Genomic DNA, 25027 nt, shown 5'->3' on the forward strand with positions numbered 1-25027 from the left:
TCTGAGAAGTCTACGTCAGAAAATGTCACCCCTTTACAAAATCTCTTACAAAAACATGTTTTGCGTAAAAGCGAGTGATAAATAAATGAAGGGATAAATGGAGAGACAGAGAGCGAGAGAGAGTGAGAGAGAGAGAAAGAGAGGACGTGCCCCTGTCCCCTTTACCTCTTGTTTAATTTTCCCAAACTTTGTTGCTGTTCTTTACGAGTGTGCCCCCTCCGTCACTCCCTTCCTCCCACACTCCCTCCATTCTATCGTCCTTCACCCCTCTGTATTGTCTCGGAAGAAGGGATGACATTTAGACAAGAGGGGACCACAAATATTGAACCTGGAGGACGAAAATAAATCACGTCCGGGACTGAGCGACCGGGAGGACCCCTAAACCCCTAACTACGCAATAATAATAATAATGATAATAACAATTATAATAATAATAATAAATTAAAGAATAAAAATAGTAAATGAACTGTATTAAAGGAAAATGAAAGTAAAGAACTCATCAGTAGTTACATAAACGCACCAAGAATAACAGAAAATGTAAAAACGAAAAGTTAAAAGCAGAAAAAAAAACTAAAGAAAAGAAAAAAGGGATTAGTGGAAGTTTTGGGTCTTTCACCATCAGTTCTGCCTCGTTCCTGTCTCTCCAATTCCAGTTTTATTTCTATTGTGCTTTTGACACGGCTGTCAAAAATCTCCCTGCAGGAACCTGGGGAGGAACCTGCAGAGGAACCTGGGGAGGAACCTGCAGAGGAACTAGCCTGAAACAGGAAACAGTTCTCTTCTGAGTGACGCTGGACAGTGAGATTATAAATCAGTCCACTGTTCAGGTGTAGAAGAGGAAAGATAAACAGCACTGAGTGTGTTTACACAGTGAGCAGATTGGGAATGAAGCCCCGCCCACTCCGATACACACAAGATTTGTAAAACAGCTTTTATCTGTTCACATGAAGACGAAAATATCCCAGGTGAGAGTGAACCCCGCCGTGTCGGAGTCGTAACGCCGTCACCTGTCTGCTTTTACACTGGAAAAGAAGTGTGTTGAAGACCAACTGTAACGTTCTGAACGCACCACAGGAACCTGCAAGAGCCGCAGGAACCTGCAAGAGCAGACTTACAGAAATAAACGGAGCAATGCAGAACTTTTACCCTTTAAATATACAGGAAAATACGATTCTAGAAGCAGGAACAACAAACCTTCTGCGTCTCTACACTTCCTGTTCTGTGAATCCTTGATGGGAATAGTTTTTCACCTGTCTTCACTCCGGGCCACCGAGTCCCTTAAGGTTCTTTGTTGGTTCCTGTCCGTTTTTCAGCAATATACGCTTCTTCTGGGTAACACCTTTCAGAGTTAGAAATGATTGCGCTGATGATGTGTAAATCTGTCTGGCTCTGAAGCCCAGAGCTCGCTGTAGCGTCTCAGTCAGAGTCTGGAAGACCTCAAAACTTTCTACAAGTCAATGAAGAGAAAACAGACATCATTATTTTCCAAACACGCCAGGTTCCATCATCTACAGGCGCTCTCTCCCTCCCTCTCTCTCTCTAATCTTGGTGTCATTTTTTATCCTGACCAACAAATGAACTCCAGATGTTGTCCAGAGTAGTTTAAGGTTCTTTTATTTGTTTTAAAGCTGGTAATGAGCGAGCCTCCTGTCGCATGGTGGACCTGCTCTGTCCATCCCCAGCTCCTCGGTCTCAGGGTCTCGGCTTAGCGGTCTCAGTGCCGAGGCTGAAGAACCGTCCACCTCTAGATACCTGCAGCATCTCCTCAGTTTCAAACCCACACTAAAACATCTGTTTCACACCTGCATCTCCAGTCTTTCTTTTATTATTAGTGATGACCTTTATTACTTTTTCATCTCCAATCAGTTCATTTCTCTTCTGTATTTCAGTCTCGGTTTCATTCTTACACACCTACAGCACTTTGTGTAACTATCGTTATTACACACACACACACACACACACACACACACACACTGTGTAGAACACTGACACACACCCCGAGATCAGACATCCACATTCTGATCTACAGGGTTCTAGAGCGTAGAACTCCACACTGATGGTTCTACACAGTTCCACTCTAACGGTCTCTACAGTAATGATGACACTGATGGTATGATCACAGCACTCTCTCTCTCACTCACACACACACACATACTTTCTATCTTTAAAGAGTCCATCTGTCTTTCTTTGTGTTTCTCTCTCTCTCTCTCTCTCTCTCTCTGTCTTTCTCTGCCTACTCCATCTCTACGGTAACGCCATGGCGACCACCTGTGTTACGTCCGGTGCCTCTGCGTGTTTCTCCTCCCTCCATCATTCACTCGTCTCTCGTAAATAACAACCCTAAAAGCAGAACGCGTCCTTTCACACTCCCTCTACACTGAGAGACGGGTCAAAGAGTGTGTGTGTGTGTGTGAGAGAGAGGGGGGGGGGGAGAGAGAGAGAGAGAGAGAGAGAGAGAGAGAACGATAGAGAGTGAGACAGAGACAGACAGACAGACAGAGAGAGAGTGAGACAGATAGAGCATGAGACAGACAGACAGAGAGTGAGACAGGGAGACAGACAGAGGCTGTGAGAAAGAGAGTGAGACAAAGAGACAGACAGAGAGTGAGACAGACAAAGAGAGAGAGTGAGACAGGGAGACAGACAGACAGAGTGAGACAAAGAGACAGACAAAGAGTGAGAGAGACAGACAGAGAGTGAGACAAAGAGACAGACAAAGAGTGAGAGAGACAGACAGAGTGAGACAGAGACAGACAGAGTGAGAGAGACAGACAGTGAGACAAAGAGACAGACAAAGAGTGAGAGAGAGACAGAGTGAGACATACAAAGAGTGAGAGAGACAGACAGAGAGTGAGACAAAGAGTGAGAGAGAGACAGAGAGTGAGACAAAGAGACAGACAAAGAGTGAGAGAGAGACAGAGAGTGAGACAAAGAGACAAAGAGTGAGAGAGACAGACACAGAGTGAGACAAAGAGACAGTGTACATGTATCACTTTTTCAACCCTATAACTGTACTCATATTCATTTATCTTTTCCCTCTCCTCCTCTTTTCCCTCTCCTCCGTTCAGCTGGTTGTGAGAGCAGGATTAACTCCGTCTCTGCGCTCCTGCATGAACAGGTTATCGCTGTAAATGTTCAGGACGTTCCTCTTCCCACTCCGTGCACTGAGAAGAAGAAGAAGAAGAAGAGAAACACACATCTCTTCACTGTAACGCTTTATTTACTCGTACAGCGGAGAAACAAACTAGAAAACGAGCGCAGTACCTCAGGTGCACTTCCTCTAACAGGTACTGAGATTTCAAAGGTCATGATACTAATACTAAACAAAAAAAAGTAGAAAAAGAAAGTGATGTTTATTGGGTACGAATGAAAAAAACCCTCCTACATTAATCTACTGTAGAGAAAAATAAGGTTTCTGTGTTACGCTCTATGATTGGCTACTGGAGAGTCACATGACTTCCTGTCTGCCTTCATCATAATTAACACACTACGCATTAATACTGACTAGTGACGCAGAGCTCTCCTTCAGCAAGCTATAACAATACACACCAGCATAACTGCCCTGTGTGTGTGTGTGTGTGTGTGTGTGTGTGAGACCCTCACTCTGGTGCACACTCCGGAGGGTGCTTCAGTCCGAGTGCACTAGCTGAGGTGACGTTAGACGATGATCCTCAGGTACGCTGATAAACGAGTGAGTAATGTGGATGAATAAATGATCATGTGATCATGTAGGAAGTCCTGAACACGTCACCTGCAGCAGAAGGAGGCGGAGCCTAATTCAGCTATAAGAGTTGAATGAATATATAATGGTATACTGTGATAAATGTCCAGCAGCAGGGCGGAGCTCTCAGACCGGCAGACACGCCCGTGTGTTATTCACCTCTGCTATACTGAAAAACAAAATAATTCTACTTCCATTACAGCCCCTCCCAACCACGCCCCCACTGACACGCCCTCCTTGCTCCCCCTCAGTCCCTCAGGCTGTTGATGGAGGCGCAGATCTTGAGGGCGGGGCCCAGTTTAATGTTCATGGTGCTCATCAGATGCTCCTCCTTCAGCAACAGCAGCGCCTGACCATCAATCTCCTGAGACAGGAAGTGACCCGCCAGATCCTCACAGCCTGACAGAAAGTGATGTCACAGAGGGAGAACCAGCATTAGGAGACAGACAGACAGACAGAGAGACAGAGAGAGACAGAGTGGTACTGAAGGTTCACCTTGCAGAGAGGAAATGAAGCGACACACTTCCTCCACACTCCAGTGGGCAGGGCTAGCAGACAGGAAATGGTCTCCGTCCAGCGGAAGGCCGCCTTGTGCCGACTCGTCCAGTTGAGCGCCGCAGTGGGCGGGGCGAGAGCAGGAGTAGGCGGAGCCTGGAGAGAGGTAGTCTTCTTCCTCTTCTTCTTCTTCTTCACCTTCACAGCTGGAGACGTCCTCCGAACGACTGGACTCAGAGCGACACTGAGAGACAGACAGGAAGAGAGACAGACGGAGAGTGAGACAGAGGCACACAGACTAATGTATGAGCAGACAGACAGGCTGGTGTATGGAGAGACAGAAAGACAGACCTTTACAGACAGGTGTCTGCCAGAGATTTTAGCACAGGCGATCTCAGAGCTGCTCCTGTGAGGACCCCTGCGTCTCGCTACCTCATCATACACAGGGGCGGAGCTGCGGCCTCGACTGGAGCGGAAATGATGACTACAGCTCACATTATACCTGCAGGGGACAGGAGAGAGAGAGAGAGAGAGAGAGAGAGAGAGACAAGGAGAGAAAGAGAGTGAGAGAGTGTGTGTGTGCGAGAGAGAGTGTGTGTGTGAGAGAGAAAGAGTCTGTGTGTGTGACAGAAAGAGTGTGTGTGTGTGAGAGAGAAAGAGTGTGTGTGTGTGTCTGAGAGAGAGAGAAAGAGTGTGTGTGTGTGTGAGAGAGAGAGAAAGAGTGTGTGTGTGTGTGTGTGAGAGAGAGAGAGAGAGAGAGTGTGTGTGTGAGAGAGAAAGAGTGTGTGTGTGTGACAGAAAGAGTGTGTGAGAGAGAGAGAGAGAGAGAGTGTGTGAGAGAGAGTGTGTGTGTGTGAGAGAGAGAGAAAGAGTGTGTGTGTGTGTGTGTGAGAGAGAGAGAGAAAGAGTGTGTGTGTGTGTGTGTGTGAGAGAGAGAGAAAGAGTGTGTGTGTGTGTGTGTGAGAGAGAGAGAAAGAGTGTGTGTGTGTATGTATGTGTGAGAGAGAGAAAGAGTGTGTGTGTGTGTGTGTGTGTGTGTGAGAGAGAGAGAGAGAGAGAGGGAGAAAGAGTGTGTGTGTGTGAGAGAGAGAGAGAGAAAGTGTGTGTGTGTGTGTGTGTGTGTGTGTGTGTGTGTGTGTGTGAGAGAGAGAGAGAGAGAGAGAAAGTGTGTGTGAGTGTGTGTGTGTGTGTGTGTGTGTGTGTGTGTGTGTGTGAGAGAGAGAGAGAGAGAGAAAGTGTGTGTGTGTGTGTGTGTGTTGTACCTCTTGGCGCAGGTTTTGGAGCAGAAGCGTTTGGTTCCGCGAAACTGACTGGCAGGAGCAAAAGTCTCACAGAACTCACACTTCAGCACTGCAGGACACACACACACACACACACACACACACACACACACACACACCCATTTAAGCACAGGAAGTGTTTAACCTGTCCATGTACATTCACTTAGTCACACACTCACTGACCAGACGGGGCGCTGTTTTCAGGTTGCATGGAGAGAGGCACAGGAACACCCTCAGCCCGCTCTTTTATTGGTCCAGTCACCTGTCAATCAAACACAGGATTACACCTTCACCAGTATTCAGTTCAGTGCGGAGTTTACCACAGCCAATCACACGGCTCGGCTCATAACTCATTTGCATAGATTTTTACTTCACACCAGCCTACTTACTACTGTAGATTATTCTCCATGCTGAACTGATGAGCGTGTTTATGTGAAGAACGGGTGTGATTTGTGACACGCCCACAGTGGACTGACGAAGTGAATACTGGGTGTGGTTTGGGAACACAGAGAGAGAGAGAGAGAGAGAGAGAGAGAGAGAGAGAGAGACTCACAGGAAATGGCTCGGCTCCTTCCTGAATGACGAAGCCTTCGATAAGGTGAGTGAGGACCTGCGGTTTGACCACGGCCTGGGGGAGAGGAGCTCGAGGGTGGGGAAGGGACAGAGACAGTGTCGGTGGGGTGGAGAACGCTCTCTCTGGAGCTGCACAGACAGACAGACAAAGAGAGAGACAGAGAGAGAGACAGAGAGACAGAGAGAGACGGAGAGAGAGAGACAGACAGAGAGAGACAGACAGAAAGAGAGAAACAGAGAGAGAGACAGAGAGAGACGGAGAGAGACAGAGAGGAAATAATAACATTAATGGCGTGGAGGTGTTTTTAAATCAGAGATTATCGACCTGATTTCTGCATCCAGCCCAGAAGTCCTGACTCACCTGTGTCCAATGAGGGAGCAGGAGAGAGTGGAGGGGCAGAGTCAGGCACTGACTGACAGTTCTGGGCAGCGGTTTCTGAGGTCATCTCACCCGCCATGTCTGATTCTGATTTTCTCTTCAAGGAGCCGATGGCAGGCTTCATCTGGGACACGGTCAAGAAAACACAAACATAAACAGACGACAATGTAATGATTTAACTTGATAAAACAACTACATGATTTAATATAAATGACAATAAAACATTAATGACATTTAAATAACTAAAATGATTGAAGACCTCACACTGACTACACAACACTGACCTGTGGGGTTCCAGTTTGTTCGAACATCGTTTCTCCAGCAGGTGGCGCCACAGTGCTGCTGTGTTCTCCATCTGCAGTCTGAATCGCAGCAGAAGAGCCAATCTGACTGGGTTCTGCATTCTGATTGGTTAGTTTTAGACCCGCACCAGCAGTGCCTGTCTCCATGGCCGTTACCATGGGGACTGCATTAGAGGGGGAGCTGTGATTGGAGTTGTGGGCGGAGCTGTCCTGTTGGGAGAAGCAGGTTCGGGCCTGTGGCACTGCTACAGCCTGGGAGTTTCCCAGCGCACCCTGCCTGGACCCGAGCAACTGGACAGGGACGTGTGGGGGATGGGAAATGGGCGGAGCCGGGAGGATGGGCGGAGGGTGGCGAGGGGGCATCTGAGAGGGCAGGCGTCCACTTTGGGCCGTTTTGGGTTGGATGGGGACGGGGCCTGCCATTTTGTCCCCTCCGTTTTGCTGCTGCTGCTGAAGCGGCTGCACCACCAGCGTCTGAGCCGCCATGTTGGGTTTGGGGAAACCCGGAGAGGAAGTGGGGACGTTGGAGCTCGGGACCAGGATGTGGGTCACCGTGGCAGCGGGTGTGAGCCGGGATGGAGAGAGCAGGAGCTGGGAGAGAGGGAGAGATGGAGAGGAGGAAGAAGAAGAGGAGGAGAGAGAGGAAGAGGTGGAAGAAGGAGGAGCGGGAAGTTTACTGCTGTTCATCTGCTGTGCTGACGGAGAAAACTGCTGCTGCTGCTGCTGAGACTGTGGGCCGAGAGAGAAGGAACCTGAGAGCGAGAGAGAGATAGAGAGAGAGCGAGATAAGCACAGAGAGAGCGAGAGAGAGAGAGACAGAGAAACAGAGAGGGAGTGAGAGAGAGCGAGAAACAGAGAGAGAGATACAGAGATATAGCGAGAGAGAGAGAGAGAAAGACAGAGAGAGAGAGAGAAACAGACAGAGACCGAGAGAGAGAAGCACAGAGAGAGAGAAAAAGAGAGAGAGAGACAGAGAAAGCGAGAGAGAGAAACAAAGAGAGAGAAGCACACAGAGAGAGAGAGAGAGAGAGAGAGAGAGAGAGAGAGAGCGAGGACGTGGAGCAGAAATAGAGAGAACCCAAGACAGATTTATAACAAATCAAAAGCGTGTCATTTATAACTACTGAACGATTCAGAATGAACTGATGTACTGAAATACAGTCAGTGGGCTTCATGTGGAGAGGATGAACCACGGCTGTGTCCCAAACCACATCGCTGGCACTGCTTTTAGTGGGAGTAGTGCGCTCATACTCAAGTCACACTACTATATAGACTACTTTATAAAGCAGAAGGGGCGGAGTAGCAGTGATTTTAAGTTTGTGTTTGATTTGACATGGTCCCACCCTACACACGTACAGGTACTCCTTCACTCCATCCAGGGTGTAGCGGGTGCGATCTCAGACTGAGCCTAGAAATGCTAATAAATAAACAGGAACTTACTGGGATCCTTCCTGTCAGGATATTCAGTCTTAACGGCGGTCACTCTGGGGGTAGAAACACAGCGCAGGGCAAGATTCTGCACCTGGGGTACATGGGAGGGTCAATGTCAGGGTGTTAAGTGGGGGGGTCGATCGAGAAAAGGGGGTAGAAGTCATTCTTACCTGGTCAGTATCTGACTGGTTACTGGAAGATGTGGGTGGGACTTCCTGTTGCTGCTGCTGCTGGGACTGTTGCTGTTGTTGCTGAGGCTGCTGCTGGGCAACTGTTGCCATGGCAGCTGTTGTCGTGCCTCCAGGCATGAAGATGAGCTGAGGAGCCCTGAGTGAGCGATTCACCTGAGAGAGGGAAAGAGATTATAAATTAATTATTACACATAAAACTTCACTAAAACCTAAAATACATTATTTAAATTTATACAATAAAATAAAACATTTTTTAAAAACGTACTCTCAGGTACATCTGTCCCTGACCGGTCGAGTTCCCACCCAGCAGCACTGATTGGCTAAGAGCAGATGACGTAACAGATGTCGCAGGGCCGACTGGGCGGGGGTTGGTCATGGTCCCGCCCCCAGAAGTGCTGCTTAAATTAACCTACAACATGATTATCAGTTACTGTGACATAAAGGGGGAAATGACATCATGGAAACACCACCTGAAAAAACAACTTAAGGAGACGCGGCAGAAAAAAAAAAAAAGCATTTTTGTGCATTCTGGTCAATTTTCATAATTTTATGTTTCTATAACATTTCATATTTAACACTGATAACATAAAAATGACAATAATTCACATTAAAATGTTTATTTTTAGGCATTTGGTGTTCTTATGTCTGTCACTTTCACCCAAACGGTCATAAGTTCAACCAGATACGTCTCCTCACTCGCTCAGTGACAACAGCGAGTGTTGGGTGTCGCTGGAAAGGTGAGTTCTATCAGGTTAACTGTTAACTAACCCTCCAAAGAGAGTGAACAGTGGAGTGTTAACTACAGGTGCATCAGTTAATAAAACGTGTAAATGTGAGGTGTGTTGTGCCTGTAGAAACGTACGGTGCACTGCGCCGTGCTCACTGCAGAGACGCTGGTGTTCGGAGAACTGGACTGTCGACTGGCAGCTAACGTGGCCTAGAAATACGCAAAGATCAATTATACCTGCACATGTACATCTTTAATTACATCACACCTGCCGAAGTTTACCTGAGATTACAGCACCTTATAAACAAACACTCAGAGTGAATTATATATACAGCTAGAGTTAAAGTTATTAATAATGAATAAGAAAGGTCAAGAAGGTAAATGAGGTAAACAAGATTCATTTGGGTAAAGAAGGTAAACAGCAGGTATAAGGTAATGTAAGTAAAGGAGGTAAGAAAGGTAAATGGAAGTGAATGAAGTAAATTAGGTTAATTAGTTAAAATATGCAAACGAGGTGAAGGAGATAAAGGAGATAAAAGGGGTGAATGAGGTGAAGAAGGTGAAGGTGGTGAAGAAGGTGAATGAGGTAAATGGGGTGAAGAAGATAAAGGAGGTGAATGAGTTAAAGGGGGTGAATGAGGTGAAGAAGGTGAATGAGGTTAAGGAGGTGAATTAGGTGAAGGATAGGTAAAGGAGGTGAAGGAGCTGAATGAGGTAAAGGAGGTGAAGAAGATAAAGGATGTGAATGAGGTGAAGGAGGTGAATGAGGCAAAGGAGGTGAATAAGGTGAAGGATAGGTAAAGGAGGTGAATGAGGTGAAGGAGGTGAATTAGGTGAAGGATAGGTAAAGGAGGTGAATGAGGTGAAGGAGGTGAATTAGGTGAAGGATAGGTAAAGGAGGTGAAGGAGTTGAATGAGGTAAAGGAGGTGAAGAAGATAAAGGATGTGAATGAGGTTGAAGGAGGTGAAGAAGATAAAGAGGTGAAAAATGTGAATGAGGTAAAGGAGGTGAATGAGGCAAAGGAGTTGAATCAGGTGAAGGATAGGTAAAGGAGGTGAATGAGGTAAAGATGGTGAATGAGGTAAAGGGGGTGAATGAGGTGAAGGATATGAAGGAGGTGAATGAGGAAAAGGAGGTGAAGAAGATAAAGGATGTAAATGAGCTGAAGAAGATAAAGGAGGTGAATGAGGTGAATAGGTAAAGGAGGTGAAGGAGGTGAATGAGATAAAGGATGTAAATGAGCTGAGGAAGATAAAGGAGGTGAATGAGGTGAAGGAGGTAAAGGAGGTGAATGAGGTGAAGGAAATCTGACCTGTTGCACAGCAGCGAGGTTGTGAAGCTGAGCACTGTTAATCTGCTGTTGAAGCATCAGCTGCTGGAAATACTGAGCTGCGTTAGGCTGTCGCTGTAGAGCCTGCAGAGCCTGTACACACACACACACACACACAGCATTGATGGACAGCTTGTGAGATTGAGGAACAGGTGATGATTGCAGGTGAGTATTGCAGGTGATGATTGCGGATGAGTATTGCAGGTGATGATTGCTGGCGAGTATTACAGGTTATGATTGCTGGCGAGTATTACAGGTGATGACTGCAGGCGAGTATTGAAGGTGTTGATTGCAGGTGAGTATTGCAAGTGTATTACAGGTGATGATTTCGGGTGAGTATTACAGGTGATGATTGCGGGTGAGTATTACAGGTGATGACTGCAGGTGAGTATTGCAAGTGTATTACAGGTGATGATTGCGGGTGAGTATTACAGGTGATGACTGCAGGTGAGTATTGCAAGTGTATTACAGGTGATGATTGCAGGTGATGATTACAGGTGTACAGGTTCATCAGTGAAAGTTTGCTTTGCTGATGAAAGGAGCAGAACAGAACGGCGTGAGTTCGTATCCCAGCGATTCCACAGCCGTCTGTAAGTGAACTCGACACTGAGAACCCAGTGCCGTGTGTGGGGTAGGGGTAGGTAAAGGCAGGAGAGACAGGTAGAGGGAGGAGAGACAGGTAGAGGGAGGAGAACTGAACCATGTTTTCTCAAACAAACAGCTACAGAAAACTCAATTAGAGAATTACAAAATATAAACTCCTCTGAGACACGTGACTCACACAGCGACTAACTCTGTTTGTGTGTGTGTGTGTGTGTGTGTTACTCACCTGTACAGCTTGTCGTTCATACAGAGACATCTGAGAGATCTGTGCAGGCCGAGCGTTTCCCCCGGAACTGGTACCGCTGCTGCTGGAGGACCCCGAGCTGCCCTGATCCTCTGCCTGCTCCATACTGGACCTGGATGGAGCTCCACTCACTCTACACACACACACACAGTCTCAACTTACAATGTTCACATCAATAGATTTATTACTCACTTATTACTATTTTTTTTTTTTATTCTAAATTGTTTATTTTAAGAAGTTTATTGTAAGTCAGTGACAGGAGTGTATCATGTGTATATATGTGTGTGTGCTGATATTGTGTATTAATAAACAATAATAAACTCCATAAATGAATGAGAATAAATCCCCAACAGAGCGGAGTGTGTGATTATAAACCCAGCTACAGTAATGCTGTATATTATTGTTATTATTATCGTGTATAATATAGCATAATGTATTATTGCTACAGTTAGTTACAGTGAGCTGAGAGTTAGCCGCTAGCCCGCTAAGCTAGCTCGCTAACTGTAAAGTGCAGAAGGATAGTCTGCTACCTGAAAGCGACGCGCTGTGTCGGTATTGTTTCTCCTCCTCGCGGCGGTGTCTGTAAACAGCGGGATATGAATCTGAGCCGATCTTCTTTACTTCTTTATTTGTGTTTGTTTTTGTTTTATGAGACTTTGTTGGGTGAAAAAAATATCTGCAAGAAAACCGTTGACTGAGACGCTCAAAGCCCCGCCCACTATTACTGTTTACAATTCTGCTTCCGGTGCCAAAGCATGACGTCACATTCGTGCGCCGACAACTTCCAAGCTTTTCCCTAGATTTGTGTTTTGTTTACTTACACGGTTTTAGTTCTACCAAACTCTATATAACATCATTTACCTTTAGAGAAATGTGTATTAACACTCAGTATATTAACACTGAAACGCTAATGTTAACACTCAGGAGGCTGAAGTTTGGTAAAGGCCTCTCCACATTAAAGACCCAGCAGTTCCCATCTCTCTCCTCGAGGTGGCGGTATGAAGCTGATATCACTTCTACAGTCTCCTAAACCACTACCTCCTCTTTCTACACCTCTATCTCCTCTTTCTACACCTCTACCTCCTCTTTCTACCCCTATATCTCCTCTTTCCACACCTCTATCTCCTCTTTCTACACCTATATCTCCTCTTTCCACACCTCTATCTCCTTTTTCCACACCTCTATCTCCTCTTTCCACAACTCTGTCTCCTCTTTCTACATCTCTGCCTCCTCTTTCTCAAAACCTCTCAGATATCTGAGCATTAAATATATGTTCTTCTATATTGACATTTTTCCAATTCATTTACAAAACATATACTCAGCATAACAGCAACATCCATGGCCCTGATTTACACGAAGATGAATAAAACAGCATTAAATACAGTCTTATGCAAAAGTTTGGGCACCCCTGATGAAAATACATATTTTGTTGATTTTTGAGTAAACACCTCTGCAGCAAACTATTATTATTATTATTATTATTATTATTATTATTATTATTATTATTATTATTATTATTATTGTTGTTGTTGTTGTTGTTGTGTTGGGAAGCGCACGTTTCCGTGTTGTCATGTCTTTGTTTATTTTGCCAAAGTAAGGAGAAGATAGTGTTTTGAACATTGATGTTATTTTATGTACATGCTCAATAACTGATTTTTGTTCATATTTAGCCAAAAATGTTCCGTACTGCAGCTTTAATGTGCCATTACCTGCAATTGCATCAGTCTCAGCCCCCACTGCGTGACAGAAGGCTACCAGCTGAATGTAAAAAAACTATTGATTTGATATTTTTGTGCATCACAGGAACTCTATTACAATCGGCCATTTTCAAACTTCCTGTTACAAATGTAGAAGCAGAAGTAGTAGCGTTTCAGAACTTCAGGAGAGATACTGAAATACAACACGCAGACACAGAGTTTATGTAAATGCACATGCAAACACCCGTACCTGAGCTTTCACTCATTTCCCACCAGTGTGCTTGTGAGGAAGAAATGGCTTTGGGACGAAGTCAGAAAATTCAGCACTCGTCTACCAGTTTTAACCAACTGGTTTCACCTAAAGTATTTTTTATAAATGTTTTTACATAAAGGTTTTACTGCTCTTTTCCGTCTCTCATTAATTCCACACTGACTAACCTCCAGAAAGCTCCATAAACCGGGTTAGGATTACAGGAGGTCCACAGCTGAAAGAACTCTGAGCCCCACTGAATGCAATAAAATCTGAGGTTTGGGGCCCAAACATGATAAGTGAGTGATTTTCTCTTCTTATTAATAACAAATATTTTAAGAGTACAAATCTATTAAGAAAAATAGTGAAATAAAAGGAATGAATAAGCTCCAAAAGCTCATCTCTCCTGAAGACGGGCCACTGGGAGTCGTGAGGAACCGTGTACAGCTGGGAGCGGATCTAAAACATTGGATGCTACATGTACTTTCTCTTACTGATGGCTAAGGATGCAGATGCAGGTTTTTATAACTACTTGTAATTACAAAACTCAGCTACTCTCCATCATGAATTGTACATGCACGACCTTTTGAAATAAACAAACAGTCATTTTCGACACTTCCTTCAAATCTAAGAGTCATTTCCCAAACCTAAACATAATTCCTCTCATCACAGCCACAGTGAACCTCACACACTGCACGTAAGGACACCATCAGCGTCTTTCTCACTGAATCAGGTGTGCAGTAATATATCACAGAAAGCAGGTGGAACACAAGAAGAGAAAAGATAGGTCATGTATGGGGAGGAACTGATTTTTGCATGTCTTTTGGATGACTGTTTGAAAGTAAAATTATATATATGAGTCATGTGCGTCAGTTTACACTTACTTTCACTTTCCTTTATTAACCACCACTGAGGTTTTTTCAACACTTTTCCCTATTGCTAATATTTTCTGTCCTGGAGACATATAATTGTAAAAATCTGTGATATTAATGAATAAACTCCGTCACCACAAAAAATCATTTTATATATATATATATATATATATATATATATATATATATATATATATATATATATATATATATAAAATTCTCCTAGCTAACTCAATCAATATATACCAAATTTGTTATCATTAGGAAGGAGTAGGCAGCTGTATTTATCAGTCTAATCCTACAACATTATCAACTGCATAGATTAGATTCATCTATACTCCACCCTCTATCTAAACACGATGACTGATAAAGTCCTAATAATAATAATAATAATAATAATAATAATAATAATATTTCATACTACTGGAGGAGACTTTACATAAAAGAATTATGAGTATATAGTTTTAGCCAGACATTTGTTGTTCTCTGGCTAACAGAATAGATTTAGACAGAAGAGGAGGGTTAGTGATGGAGCTGTTAGTGTTGAGGGAAAGAACTCCACCCAGAAGCAGTTGTAGACACAGGATGAATTAACAGGTGTCTGGAGATCTCGAGAAATATTCACACATAATTCACACATGAGATGAATTTGAGTTCAGTTCTGAAAGCTGGACCTTCAAACAGAAGCTAAAGTCAGTTTATCTGATGACATGAAACATGAAGAGTTTCAATAATGAGCTGAATTAATAATAATAATAATAATAATAATAATAATAATAATAATAATAATAATAATAATATAATTATAATTATATTCAAATTTTACACCCTGCAGAAGGAGGGGAGAAAAATCGGAATGATGGACATCAGGAGAGAGCTGTGTACGGAGAGGATCGGAGGTGTTTACACACACACACACACACACACACACACACACAGATTATAAGTGGAGATGAACATACACCTGCTTAACCTGTTTCCACACACAGGTGAATTCAACACAGCTCATACTGTCTCACTTCTTCAGGACCTTTAAACAGACACACCTGTGAGTATTTTCACTCGTATTCATTTAGTTTGTGATGATATGTGATGTAGTAATAGTATTATTAAAGTAATTACTAAAAGAAATTCTTAAGGCTGGTCTCTGAACACTACAGAAATGTCCAATGCCACGTGTAAAAATCCTAAAAAGGGCATTATTTTATTCAGATGATTGTGTATGTGAAACTAACACCGAACGAGATCAGACAGACAAATAAAAAGAGACGGGATTAGGTGCTCGGCGCTAAGTGGTGGAGAAAACGTATATGTATATGATGTATATCTAATATGAAATGTTATATGACATTAACTTCATTTTGTCTAACAATTAAGAAAAATCTTTTTTCTTTTTACCCAAAAATGTGAAAATCTGTAAATGAGATGATGAAAGAATAAACTGCAACGAAGTGATATCTTATACATAACAAGAAGATTATTAACATTAAGAGATGCAAAAAAGGAGAGAGAGTGAACGAAAGGCGGAGGAAACCAGAACAGAAACAGAGAGAGAGAGAGAGAGAGAGAGAGAGAGAGAGAGAGAGAGAGAGAGAGAGAGAGAGAGAGTTTCCATCAGTATCTCATTAGTTTTATCATTTTATAAAATAACACCTACAGGTCCATGGTATTAATTATGTAAATTAGGTAAAAATCACACTGTAAAACCGGATAATTCATTTAACTAAATAAAATTGAGGAAACTAATTACCTCAATATTTTGAAGTTGATAAATCAGTTTCTTTAAGCCAAATACACTGAAATATAACCAAAAATTTTCTACTCAAACTTTGTAATTTAAAATAAATTGTTGTTATATTTCAGTGTATTTGGCTTAAAGAAATTGATTTATCAACTTAGAAATTTTGAGGTAATTAGTTTTTTAGTTAAATGAACTTATCCGGTTTTACAGTGCAGTTTATAAACTAGCCTTGAATAGAGATAAATCAAATATAATGAACTAAGTATTTTTGAATATTGATATTTTTGTACAAAACAGACAACAGTTTGCATTCTATTAAATGTTGTTTTCTTTAAATGAATTCCTCATAATTCCTCCACAGTCCTAATCTGGCCTCTGCATGTTCCCATCACTTTTCAATCTTTGAAAACCTTCTATAAAATCTACACCTTAAGAAAATGATGAAGTTTCTAGAAGGTTTCAGGCTCTGAGAGGCTAATACACACCTTTAACCCTTTCCCCCACACTGTTCCCATCTTCAGAATCAGGTGAAAGCTCAGTGAAGGAACTATGGAGCCACTGCTGAGTGGAGAAGATGCTGGTGAGGGATGCTCAGGGGAGACAAGCAGGACAGCAGGAACAGGAAGAGATTCACCTGGAAGATCAGGAGCAGGTGGAGGTGAAATAGTGGCAGAACATCTCAGTCTTAAAGACTTCCGAACACTACTGAAGTTATTAAATATTACTCTGCCTAAGAAAGTTCTGAATGATGATGTCATCGCTAAGTCCAAAAACTATTACTTTAACAAAAAAGCAAACATCATCGCACAAAAACTGAAACACAATAAACTGCAATTTGTACTGACACCTCGACTGCAGTGCCGGACAGTCAAAACCGCCGATAGTCACCGACGCCGTGATAAAGTTCCGAAGTTCACAGAAATGATATTTTTTAAAAATATGAATAAAAATGGGCAAACCTTAAAGCAAAGGTGGGAAAAAATTCCCCTCGGTAATCGGCGTGGACTCAGGATGAAGGAAACATACAGAGGAACCAAAAGTGCAGGTGGTGAGGAAACGGGGAACAAAAAAAAAACCCAAAACCAAAGGAATGAAATGAAATGTTTACGATTCTTCATCAGAGAAAATGGTCTTTCAGACGTGCGCTACAAAAGAGAACGCAATATAGAATTTGAGTTTCTCTCAGGAAGGATGGACTTTCTAATAAAGACTAACTGTAAGGAACCTGAGAAATCAAAGACCATCATACTCGAGTGTAAAGGTACGGCAGGTGACATGGTGGGGAAGGTGTACAGCAAACCTGGAGAAGGTCACAAAGCTAAATTAATTCGTAAGCATCAATATTATGAGCAAACTCAGGCCTACCTGTACTTACTGAAAAAAACACAACGCCATGCTGCTCCAGTCGAAGCTGCCATGGTCTTCAGAGAACACCAGCAAGATGAGGACGATGAGGACGACGACATGGATGACGAGGACGATCAGGAGGAGACAGATGAGGAAGAAAATCAGAATGATGATAAGGATGAGAAATACATGGTATATAAAGAAAATCAAAAAGAACTAAAGGGAGACTTCTGCTACGACTATGTGGAAGGAAACGGACGGTGGATTGAAGAGCTGAACAATTACTGCAAAGAGAAGGCACTGCCTCTATACCTGGCTGTTCTCAATAAGATCTTCGAGAAAGCAGAGAAGAAGAAAAAAGAGAGAGAGACAGAGACAGACAGAGACAGATATAGAGACGGAGACAGATATAGAGGCGGAGACAAATATAGAGGCAGAGACAGATATAGAGGTGGAGACAGATATAGAGGCGGAGACAAATATAGAGGCAGAGACAGATATAGAGGCGGAGACAGATATAGAGGCGGAGTCAAATATAGAAGCGGAGACAAATATAGAGGCGGAGACAGATATAGAGGCGGAGACAGATATAGAGGTGGAGAAAGATATAGAGGCGGAGACGGCTGTAGAGGCGGAGATGGATATAGAGGCGGAGACGGATATAGAGGCGGAGACGGATATAGAGACGGAGACGGATATAGAGGCGGAGATGGATATAGAGGCGGAGACGGATATAGAGACAGATATAGAGGCGGAGACGGATATAGAGACGGAGATGGATATAGAGGCGGATATAGAGGCGGAGACGGATATAGAGGCGAAGACAGATATAGAGACGGAGACGGATATAGAGGCGGATATAGAGGCGGAGACGGATATAGAGACGGAGATGGATATAGAGGCGGAGATGGATATAGAGGCGAAGACAGATATAGAGACGGAGACGGATATAGAGGCGGAGACGGACATGGAGTTGGAGACGGATAAAGAGGCGGAGACGGATATAGAGACGGAGACGGATATAGAGGCGGAGACGGATATGGAGGTGGAGACGGATATGGAGACGGAGACGGATATGGAGGCGGAGACGGATATGGAGGCGGAGACGGCCGTAGAGGCGGAGATGGATAAAGAGGCGGAGACGGATATAGAGGCGGAGACGGATATAGAGACAGCGAGAGATTTCTGCAATAACTTTCGTGTTCATTTTACTCTTTATTGTTTTTCTATTCTTTTATTTGTTGTTATTGTTTGTCTTTAGAACTTTTATATTTATTTGCTTTGGCAATATTGTTAAAACAGTCACACCAATAAAGCACTCTTCAAACTTGAACTTAAGAGACAGAGACAGAGATAAAAAGAGAGACAGAGAATTGAATTTAGCTAAAATCTGTATCACATGAATCCAAACAGAAGCCATTCAGTCACAAGTTTACATCCTCAGGGAGAAAAAAAGAGGGAGAGGAGGACTATATAAAGAACTCAGAGAAAAACAACTCTTTTTCAACCACACCACAGAGTGTCTTTTTGTTACACCATATAAATTCAAAGGTCACAAGGTTATGTGTTGATTTATAAAAACAAAAGTTAACTAAAATTCTAGATTCTCCAAATAGCACCAGGACATTTTATCCAGCTCTTTATTCTATTTTATTCTTTCTGATAATATGAACAGCTACTATAAATGTACATGTTTAGATGGCTGACTACTTTTATGCTTGTTATGTATGTAATGAACTATATCAAATATTGCTGATAAATGAGACTCAGACTAAAGGCTGAACTACTCCCTCACCCTGGATGCTCCTCAATACTCAAAGTGATGCTTCCTCGTTTCCTCGCTCCTCTGAAATCGATCGAAGTCAGCCATCTTGAAGGACATATCAGTTCTCTAATTGCACCACGAGGAGGTGAGGAACGAGGAGTGGGGAAGCTTCCAGAGGAGCTAGGAGTGAGGATACACAGGTTTATCCTATGCAGAAGTGTTTTTTCTTGAAAAACCTGATGCACGTATAAATTCCCCTCCTCCTTAACATCTGCCACAATCTCCAACAAAAAGTACTTTGAAGATGTGATGGGATTTTGTGTGAAATATAATTAAATCATAATGTACTTACAATGAGTGTTGTAATTCATTGATCCTTGTATGTTTAGATATGCAACGCGGCACAAAAGATGCGATAATCGATGTATTGTTCATTAATTCATTGTTGAGTAACCATCATAAAAAACATCATGGTTTTAACTATCTAGAGGAGAGCGCCCTCTACAGGTAAGAAGAATTACATACACATGCTACCATATCTCTTAATCTACACGAAATATGCATCAATAAATAATTCCTTCAACAACACCTTATGTTATTTATAATGTTATAACACCTTGTATTATATACCACCGTCTATTCATTTGTGCTGTCTACTGTCTTGCGTTAACACTACTAATAAAATTTTAGCAAATTAGAGATGTGAATAATCTGGAGGAGATTATTTTCCTGAGTCCGATCCAGAGGTGAAAGCTGCAGTGATTAGGAAGAAATGTCTGGAACTTTAACCGGTGTTTACCGTTAAAACTTGCTGTGAATTCAGTGTTACATGATGGAATATAAGTACAGACTTATAAATGAGACGTATTCAAGCCCACGTACTGGTGTATTAAACCATTTCCTGATCCAGGGTGGAACAATTCCTAAGAAATTAACGCTACGTTCATGACCAACTGGGAACTGGTCCGACTTCCCAGTTCCCGTTCCCGACTTCCCAGTTCCAGTTCCCGACTTCCCAGATCCAGTTCCCGACTTCCCAGTTCCCGTTCCCGACTTCCCAGTTCCAGTTCCTGACTTCCCAGTTCCTGTTCCCGACTTCCCAAAGGGAAAGATCAGTTTAAACTCGTAATCCCTAATCGGAGAGTTGGAGTTTTGAAGACAGTGATGTTTAGGCGAGGAGAGGGACGCAGAGAAGCACTGAGTTGAGGTGAACTCTGGTGTGGGAGCAGGAGGTTGTGAATTTCAGCTCAGGAGGAGGGGCATCTCTCTGAAAGTGAAACCTACATGACGTGGTGTTGAGCTACAGCCTGGTAAGTGTCCATTAATATTACATTAAAAAGAAGAAAAAGCTAAGTTGTGTGTGTGTGTGTGTGTGTTCACTGTAAACTGCATTAATGTACTACATAAATGTTGTTCTGTCATTTATAAGTTCACAGCAGACTTATTTCCACAGATCCTCCTTGTTTACTAAAAACGAAGCTCAGCTGCAGAACTGATTACAACAGCAGAAATCTCTAACGGAGGTGAGATTATTATTAGATTATAATTGTTCTATGAAAAATAATATTGATTTATATGAAGGACTTCATCACGTACAGAACCACCCCAACAATATTATTTTATATCTGTATAACAATGCACACGGTCACAAAACAGCTCCACAGGAATCCAGGTATGGATTTTAAATGCATTCATTTAAAAGGAAAAACCTATTTTATATATATATATATATATATATATATATATATATATATATATATATATATATATATATATATATATATATATATTATATATAAAGAAAAAAAACTCCTCCCTGAGACGATATGAGGAAGAAACCTCGAGTGTCACGAGCTCCCCTTTAAGCAGCGCGCTGTGGAGCATGTGAGCGCGCGTGCACGAGCAGGAGCGCACCTGCTTTTCCCTTGTGGACAATCCTGACAGTTCGACACGTGCATTTGTTTATGTTTCCGTTATGTCTCCTCTCCGTTCTGTCATTGGTTGTTGTTTCATGTGCGTCTGAATCGCCCTCAGTCGTCAGCCATTACGATTACTGATTATGTTTGTATAAATACCGCGCGCCTCCCGGCACAGCGCGGAATATTGAATGAGTTACAGTCACTTAGTTTTGAGTCTTCGTTCATGTCATGTGTCATATGTGTTCATATTTGGGTTCGTTAGTTTAGTTCACGCTGGTTTCTCCGCCCCCAGTCCCGCGCTATTGTTCTTTGCTCATGTTTCTTGTTTTGTTCCTCGACCCTGTACTGTCACCGCGACCTTGATTCCTGCCTCGCCCCTTTATGCCGATCGCCTGAACTTTGCATGTTACTGGATTATGTTTGTGGATCACGTTTTGGATTTGTCTGCCTGTCTCTCTCTTAAATAAACCTGTTCATACTGCGATTGCATCCCACCTTATCTCCGATACGTGACATCAAGAGGAACCAGACTCAAAAGGGAACCCGTCCTCATCTGGGATACACACCGGATAGTGCGATTATAAATAAATACACTCCTTCTATAAATGTGAGAGTCCAAAAGTGGTTATTGTGTAACCAGGAACGTATTAATATGAGCATCAGAGTCATTTTTGAATTCATTATAGTTTTAACATGAAGTTATTATATCAAACTGAAGGTATTAACTGTTCAGTGACGCAGACTTGAGTGTAAACTGTTCTCAGAGACTGCAGTCCTAAAGCAACATGGTTTCTACGTGGTCTCATCCACACTAAAGTCTTGGTGATCTTTAGGCTGTCCGTGCTGGAGGCCATCCTCAGCGGCAGCGATGAGAACTCTAAACAGAAGTAGGGCATCAGGACGGACTCCTATCATGTAGACGTGTAAAATCAAGAACTACAGGACTATTAGAGTAGTGTAGAGTATACTGAAGAATGGAGAAGAAGTGAGCTGGGAGATGAATTATGAGGAGTTTATAGTCCTAAAGGAGGAGTTTATACACACTGAGGGTATAAATGTAGATAAACACACCCAACTGGATCAGCTGATTCAGTACACAGAGAACTCTGCAGCGCTTCCATTTAAACTCTCACGTTTCACTTCAGAACCCAGTAGTGAGTATTTCTGTCTCTCTGTCTGTCTTACTCAGTCTTTTAGTGATTACAGTACTGATGTTAGTGGTAGTATTCTGACTTCTGAACACGATCATACTGGCCACGATGTAGATATTTTACAGAAAACATCAGGATTACTGCATAAATTAAACTGTAAATTAAACTGACTCGGTATTTTGATTTCTGTTTTTAGGATCAGGTGGAAGCTCGATAAAGAACCGATGGAGACAAACAGTTCACAAAGACGTCATGAGAAAAGCTCACGCATAATAACAAGAGATAAAAGAAAACATTTCATAAAGCAAGCGAGAGATGGAAAAAGTGGAAAAGTGGCAAAAAACACTGAAAATGAGCAAGAGGAAGAACCTCTCAGTGCTGACGTGGAGCTCGAGCCTCTCAGCGTGGACGATTATCAAACGCTTCTGGAGTTGTTAAAGATTAACCTGCCTGAAGGAGCTTTAAATCCAGAGGTCACTCAACGCTCAACACATCCTGATGTCATCAAAGATTCGAAAGCAATTGTACAAGATCTGAGAAACGCTAAAATCACAGTAGTTGGGAAACCTCGTCTGTCTTGCGTGGAGGTTAAAAGGGCTCATGGACAGAAAGAGAAAGGCAAGATTAGAGACGTGGTAAACAGTTTATTTTTTACAAACTGTAACAAAGCCTCGGCGGAAACCTTAAAGAAACGGTGGGAAAAAAACGCTCCTGAAAGCGGCTGCAGGTTCAGGATGAGAGACACGTTTAATGAGACGCCGATCTCCACTCCTGAAAAGTCGGTCAGTTCCAACCCCAGTAGAAAAGCGTGGTTTGGGAATCCAGAAGACAACAAAAACAACGCCACAGACTGCTTCAGATTCTTCCTCGAAAAGATCGGGCTTGATATAGAACATGCGAAGTACAAAACGGAATATCCGGTGGAATCCGGGTTTATCTCTGGAAGGTTGGACTTTTTATTAGATATTTCAAATCCAGCTGTAAGCAGTGAAGCGTCACGGAGCGAGAAAATCATAATCGAATGTAAAGGTACGAAAGGTGACATGGTGAAAAACGTGTTCACTTTACCACATGATGAAGGTCATGAAGTTGAACTCACCAAATCCCATGAGTATTATTATCAAACTCAGGCCTATCTGTACATCCTGAAAAAGGAACTAAATCCGGTTCCGGTGAGAGCTGTGATGGTGGTGAAACTCACTGCTGAAGGAACAAAGCCAAAGTTCTACTGGGGCGAGCTGAGCAACAACACGGAGCACATCGAGGAACTGAACAACTTCTGCCAAGAGGAGGCTCTGCCTCGATTCCTGGCTGTTCTCAACCTCATCTTTCAGAAAGTGAAGGAAAGAGGAGGAGCCGGAGAGACAGAAAGAGGAGGAGCCGGAGAGACAGAAAGAGGAGGAGCCGGAGAGACAGAAAGAGGAGGAGCCGGAGAGACAGAAAGAGGAGGAGCCGGAGGGACAGAAAGAGAGGAGAAGATGGAATGAGATGAAGCCAGAGGGGTTAAAACAGAGGAAAAGATGAAGATAGAAAGAGACGGAGAGATGGAAATCATCAGTTGATCACGTATATAATATAATTATATTATATAATGAACATATTCATAATATGAATACGTAATATAATGAATATATTCACTCCACACTAACATCAGAAGTATGCAGGTAGCTAACAGATAGTTGTGTAATGTGTGCAGTAATCTCTGCACTGTACTCCTGGATGTTTATTTAGTGTTTAATAAAGAGTCATTGCGTTATTGTAGAGTCATTAGTGAGCAGAAATGTGGACACACCTTTAAAACATCTGGGATGAAACGTGAGGAACTATTTGTGGTGCTGGAGTCTGGCATCGTGACTTCATGAGGAATATCTGCAGGGTGTTTATATACAGCGGAATCAAATACAAATCAGCCGTTATTACACCATGAGCACTTGCGTACGCCTGTCAGGGCATGTAACAGACCTGCAACCTTTCAGCACCTCATGCAAGCCATGAAGACTGACCTCATGTTCCAGATTGCGTTAGTCTATAGAGATGACATCGTGGTCTTTTCCTAGATCTCTGAGAAACATCTAGAGAGGCTGGAGCTTTTATTCAAATGTGTGTCCTCGATTCCTGGCTGTTCTTAACCTCATCGTTGAGAAACTAGACGTACACTTACATGTTCATGATTATTTGCATATGGATTTCTTTTCCTTTTCACTCATTGGAACCGAATTTAAATATTTAAATTTAAGTACATTGTGTGGTTATTAGATGAATAATCAGATGATTAGATGAATAATTAGGATGAATAATGATAGGTTCTCTGTACATTTAGGAATAAGGCTCAGTAGAACATCTCTATGATCTTTTCCTTTCGTATTGGTTTTATTATTAAATGATGCATTGATGAGATTAAACCGCGGGGAGGGACAGACACCGAGTCTCTGACTGTGAGCAGGTTGATGTTGGAAGCTCAGAGGGGTTTAATTGAACAGATGGAGAATGAGTGTTTATAAAATGCTATGTTTATGATTTTATGGTGTAAAAAGTCAGACATCTTGTGGAGAATCTACAGAGCTTCAATAAAACACCACTTTCTCCAAGTGCAGTGTGTTCATGTGTCTTATTACTGAATCTGGGCTGGATATGATGACATGTTTTGAGTTTTTTGGGGTGGGGCTTTAAATAAACACACAGAGAGCAATGATATACAGAGTGGAGGAAACCCCACAGTCACAGCTAACCAATGAAACCCAGAAAGATAATAAGTCCAAGAAACTTCCCAAGACCAAGAAATCCCGTTAATGACTGTCCTGCACTCCATATAGCTCTCTATCTCACTTCACTGCAGGTGGTTACACACACAGACACACACGCACACACACACACACACACACACACACGAGAAACAGTAAAGAAGTGTAATGAAGATGTGGGAGAATGTAAAGTTACAGCTTCACCTCTGACTGTTACACAGCACTGACACCGGAGACTCCTTCCACACACGTAACAAACCATTATTT

General features: G+C 42.7%; 3 protein-coding genes across 7 annotated transcripts; 2 read left to right on the forward strand and 1 right to left on the reverse strand.

Moving 5' to 3' along the window:
• Positions 1-3202: 3202 nt before the first annotated feature.
• phc1 (polyhomeotic homolog 1) lies at positions 3203-12025 on the reverse strand. Of its 2 annotated transcripts, XM_017476894.3 has the most exons (15): positions 11808-12025; positions 11260-11410; positions 10413-10523; positions 9235-9309; positions 8638-8781; positions 8352-8525; positions 8191-8272; positions 6733-7502; positions 6431-6572; positions 6050-6198; positions 5680-5758; positions 5479-5566; positions 4568-4718; positions 4217-4460; positions 3203-4120 (listed from the first exon to the last, which is right to left on the reverse strand). In XM_017476894.3, exons 2-15 carry the CDS (start codon positions 11380-11382, stop codon positions 3969-3971), a joined length of 2484 nt encoding a protein of 827 aa, XP_017332383.1. In that variant the 5' UTR covers positions 11383-11410; positions 11808-12025; the 3' UTR covers positions 3203-3968. The 2 variants fall into 2 exon arrangements, with proteins under 2 accessions (XP_017332383.1, XP_053540866.1); XM_053684891.1 differs by lacking the exon at positions 10413-10523 and having other exon boundaries at positions 11808-12019.
• A 2927-nt stretch (positions 12026-14952) lies between these two features.
• Positions 14953-19360, forward strand: LOC128628664 (uncharacterized). Its single transcript, XM_047156649.2, has 2 exons — positions 14953-15144; positions 16359-19360. Exon 2 carries the CDS (start codon positions 17822-17824, stop codon positions 18443-18445), a length of 624 nt encoding a protein of 207 aa, XP_047012605.2. The 5' UTR covers positions 14953-15144; positions 16359-17821; the 3' UTR covers positions 18446-19360.
• Positions 19361-20137: 777 nt separating this feature from the next.
• Positions 20138-24607, forward strand: LOC108263565 (uncharacterized). 4 transcript variants are annotated; one of them, XM_017464533.3, is made up of 3 exons: positions 20156-20259; positions 20403-20472; positions 22216-24607. In XM_017464533.3, exon 3 carries the CDS (start codon positions 22244-22246, stop codon positions 23504-23506), a length of 1263 nt encoding a protein of 420 aa, XP_017320022.2. In that variant the 5' UTR covers positions 20156-20259; positions 20403-20472; positions 22216-22243; the 3' UTR covers positions 23507-24607. The 4 variants fall into 4 exon arrangements, with proteins under 4 accessions (XP_047012655.2, XP_017320022.2, XP_053540983.1 ...); XM_053685008.1 differs by having other exon boundaries at positions 20206-20259; positions 20429-20472; XM_047156699.2 differs by lacking the exon at positions 20403-20472 and having other exon boundaries at positions 20138-20259.
• The last annotated feature ends 420 nt before the right edge of the window (positions 24608-25027 follow it).

The sequence above is a fragment of the Ictalurus punctatus genome, chromosome 1 (assembly GCF_001660625.3).
Source record: "Ictalurus punctatus breed USDA103 chromosome 1, Coco_2.0, whole genome shotgun sequence".
In the NCBI taxonomy this organism is placed as follows: Eukaryota; Metazoa; Chordata; class Actinopteri; order Siluriformes; family Ictaluridae; genus Ictalurus; species Ictalurus punctatus.

Excerpts from the sequence above, each read along its gene's own strand:
- phc1 (XM_017476894.3), bottom strand. The coding sequence starts at position 11,382 with ATGGAGCAGGCAGAGGATCAGGGCAGCTCGGGGTCCTCCAGCAGCAGC. Across the intron at positions 5,759-6,049 it reads AAGGAGCCGAGCCATTTCCT|GTGACTGGACCAATAAAAGA; the intron begins GTGAGTCTCTCT and ends TTTGATTGACAG. Across the intron at positions 4,121-4,216 it reads CTTCATTTCCTCTCTGCAAG|GCTGTGAGGATCTGGCGGGT; the intron begins GTGAACCTTCAG and ends ACTTTCTGTCAG.
- LOC128628664 (XM_047156649.2), top strand. The coding sequence starts at position 17,822 with ATGGATATAGAGGCGGAGACGGATATAGAGGCGGAGACGGATATAGAG.
- LOC108263565 (XM_047156699.2), top strand. The coding sequence starts at position 22,244 with ATGGAGACAAACAGTTCACAAAGACGTCATGAGAAAAGCTCACGCATA.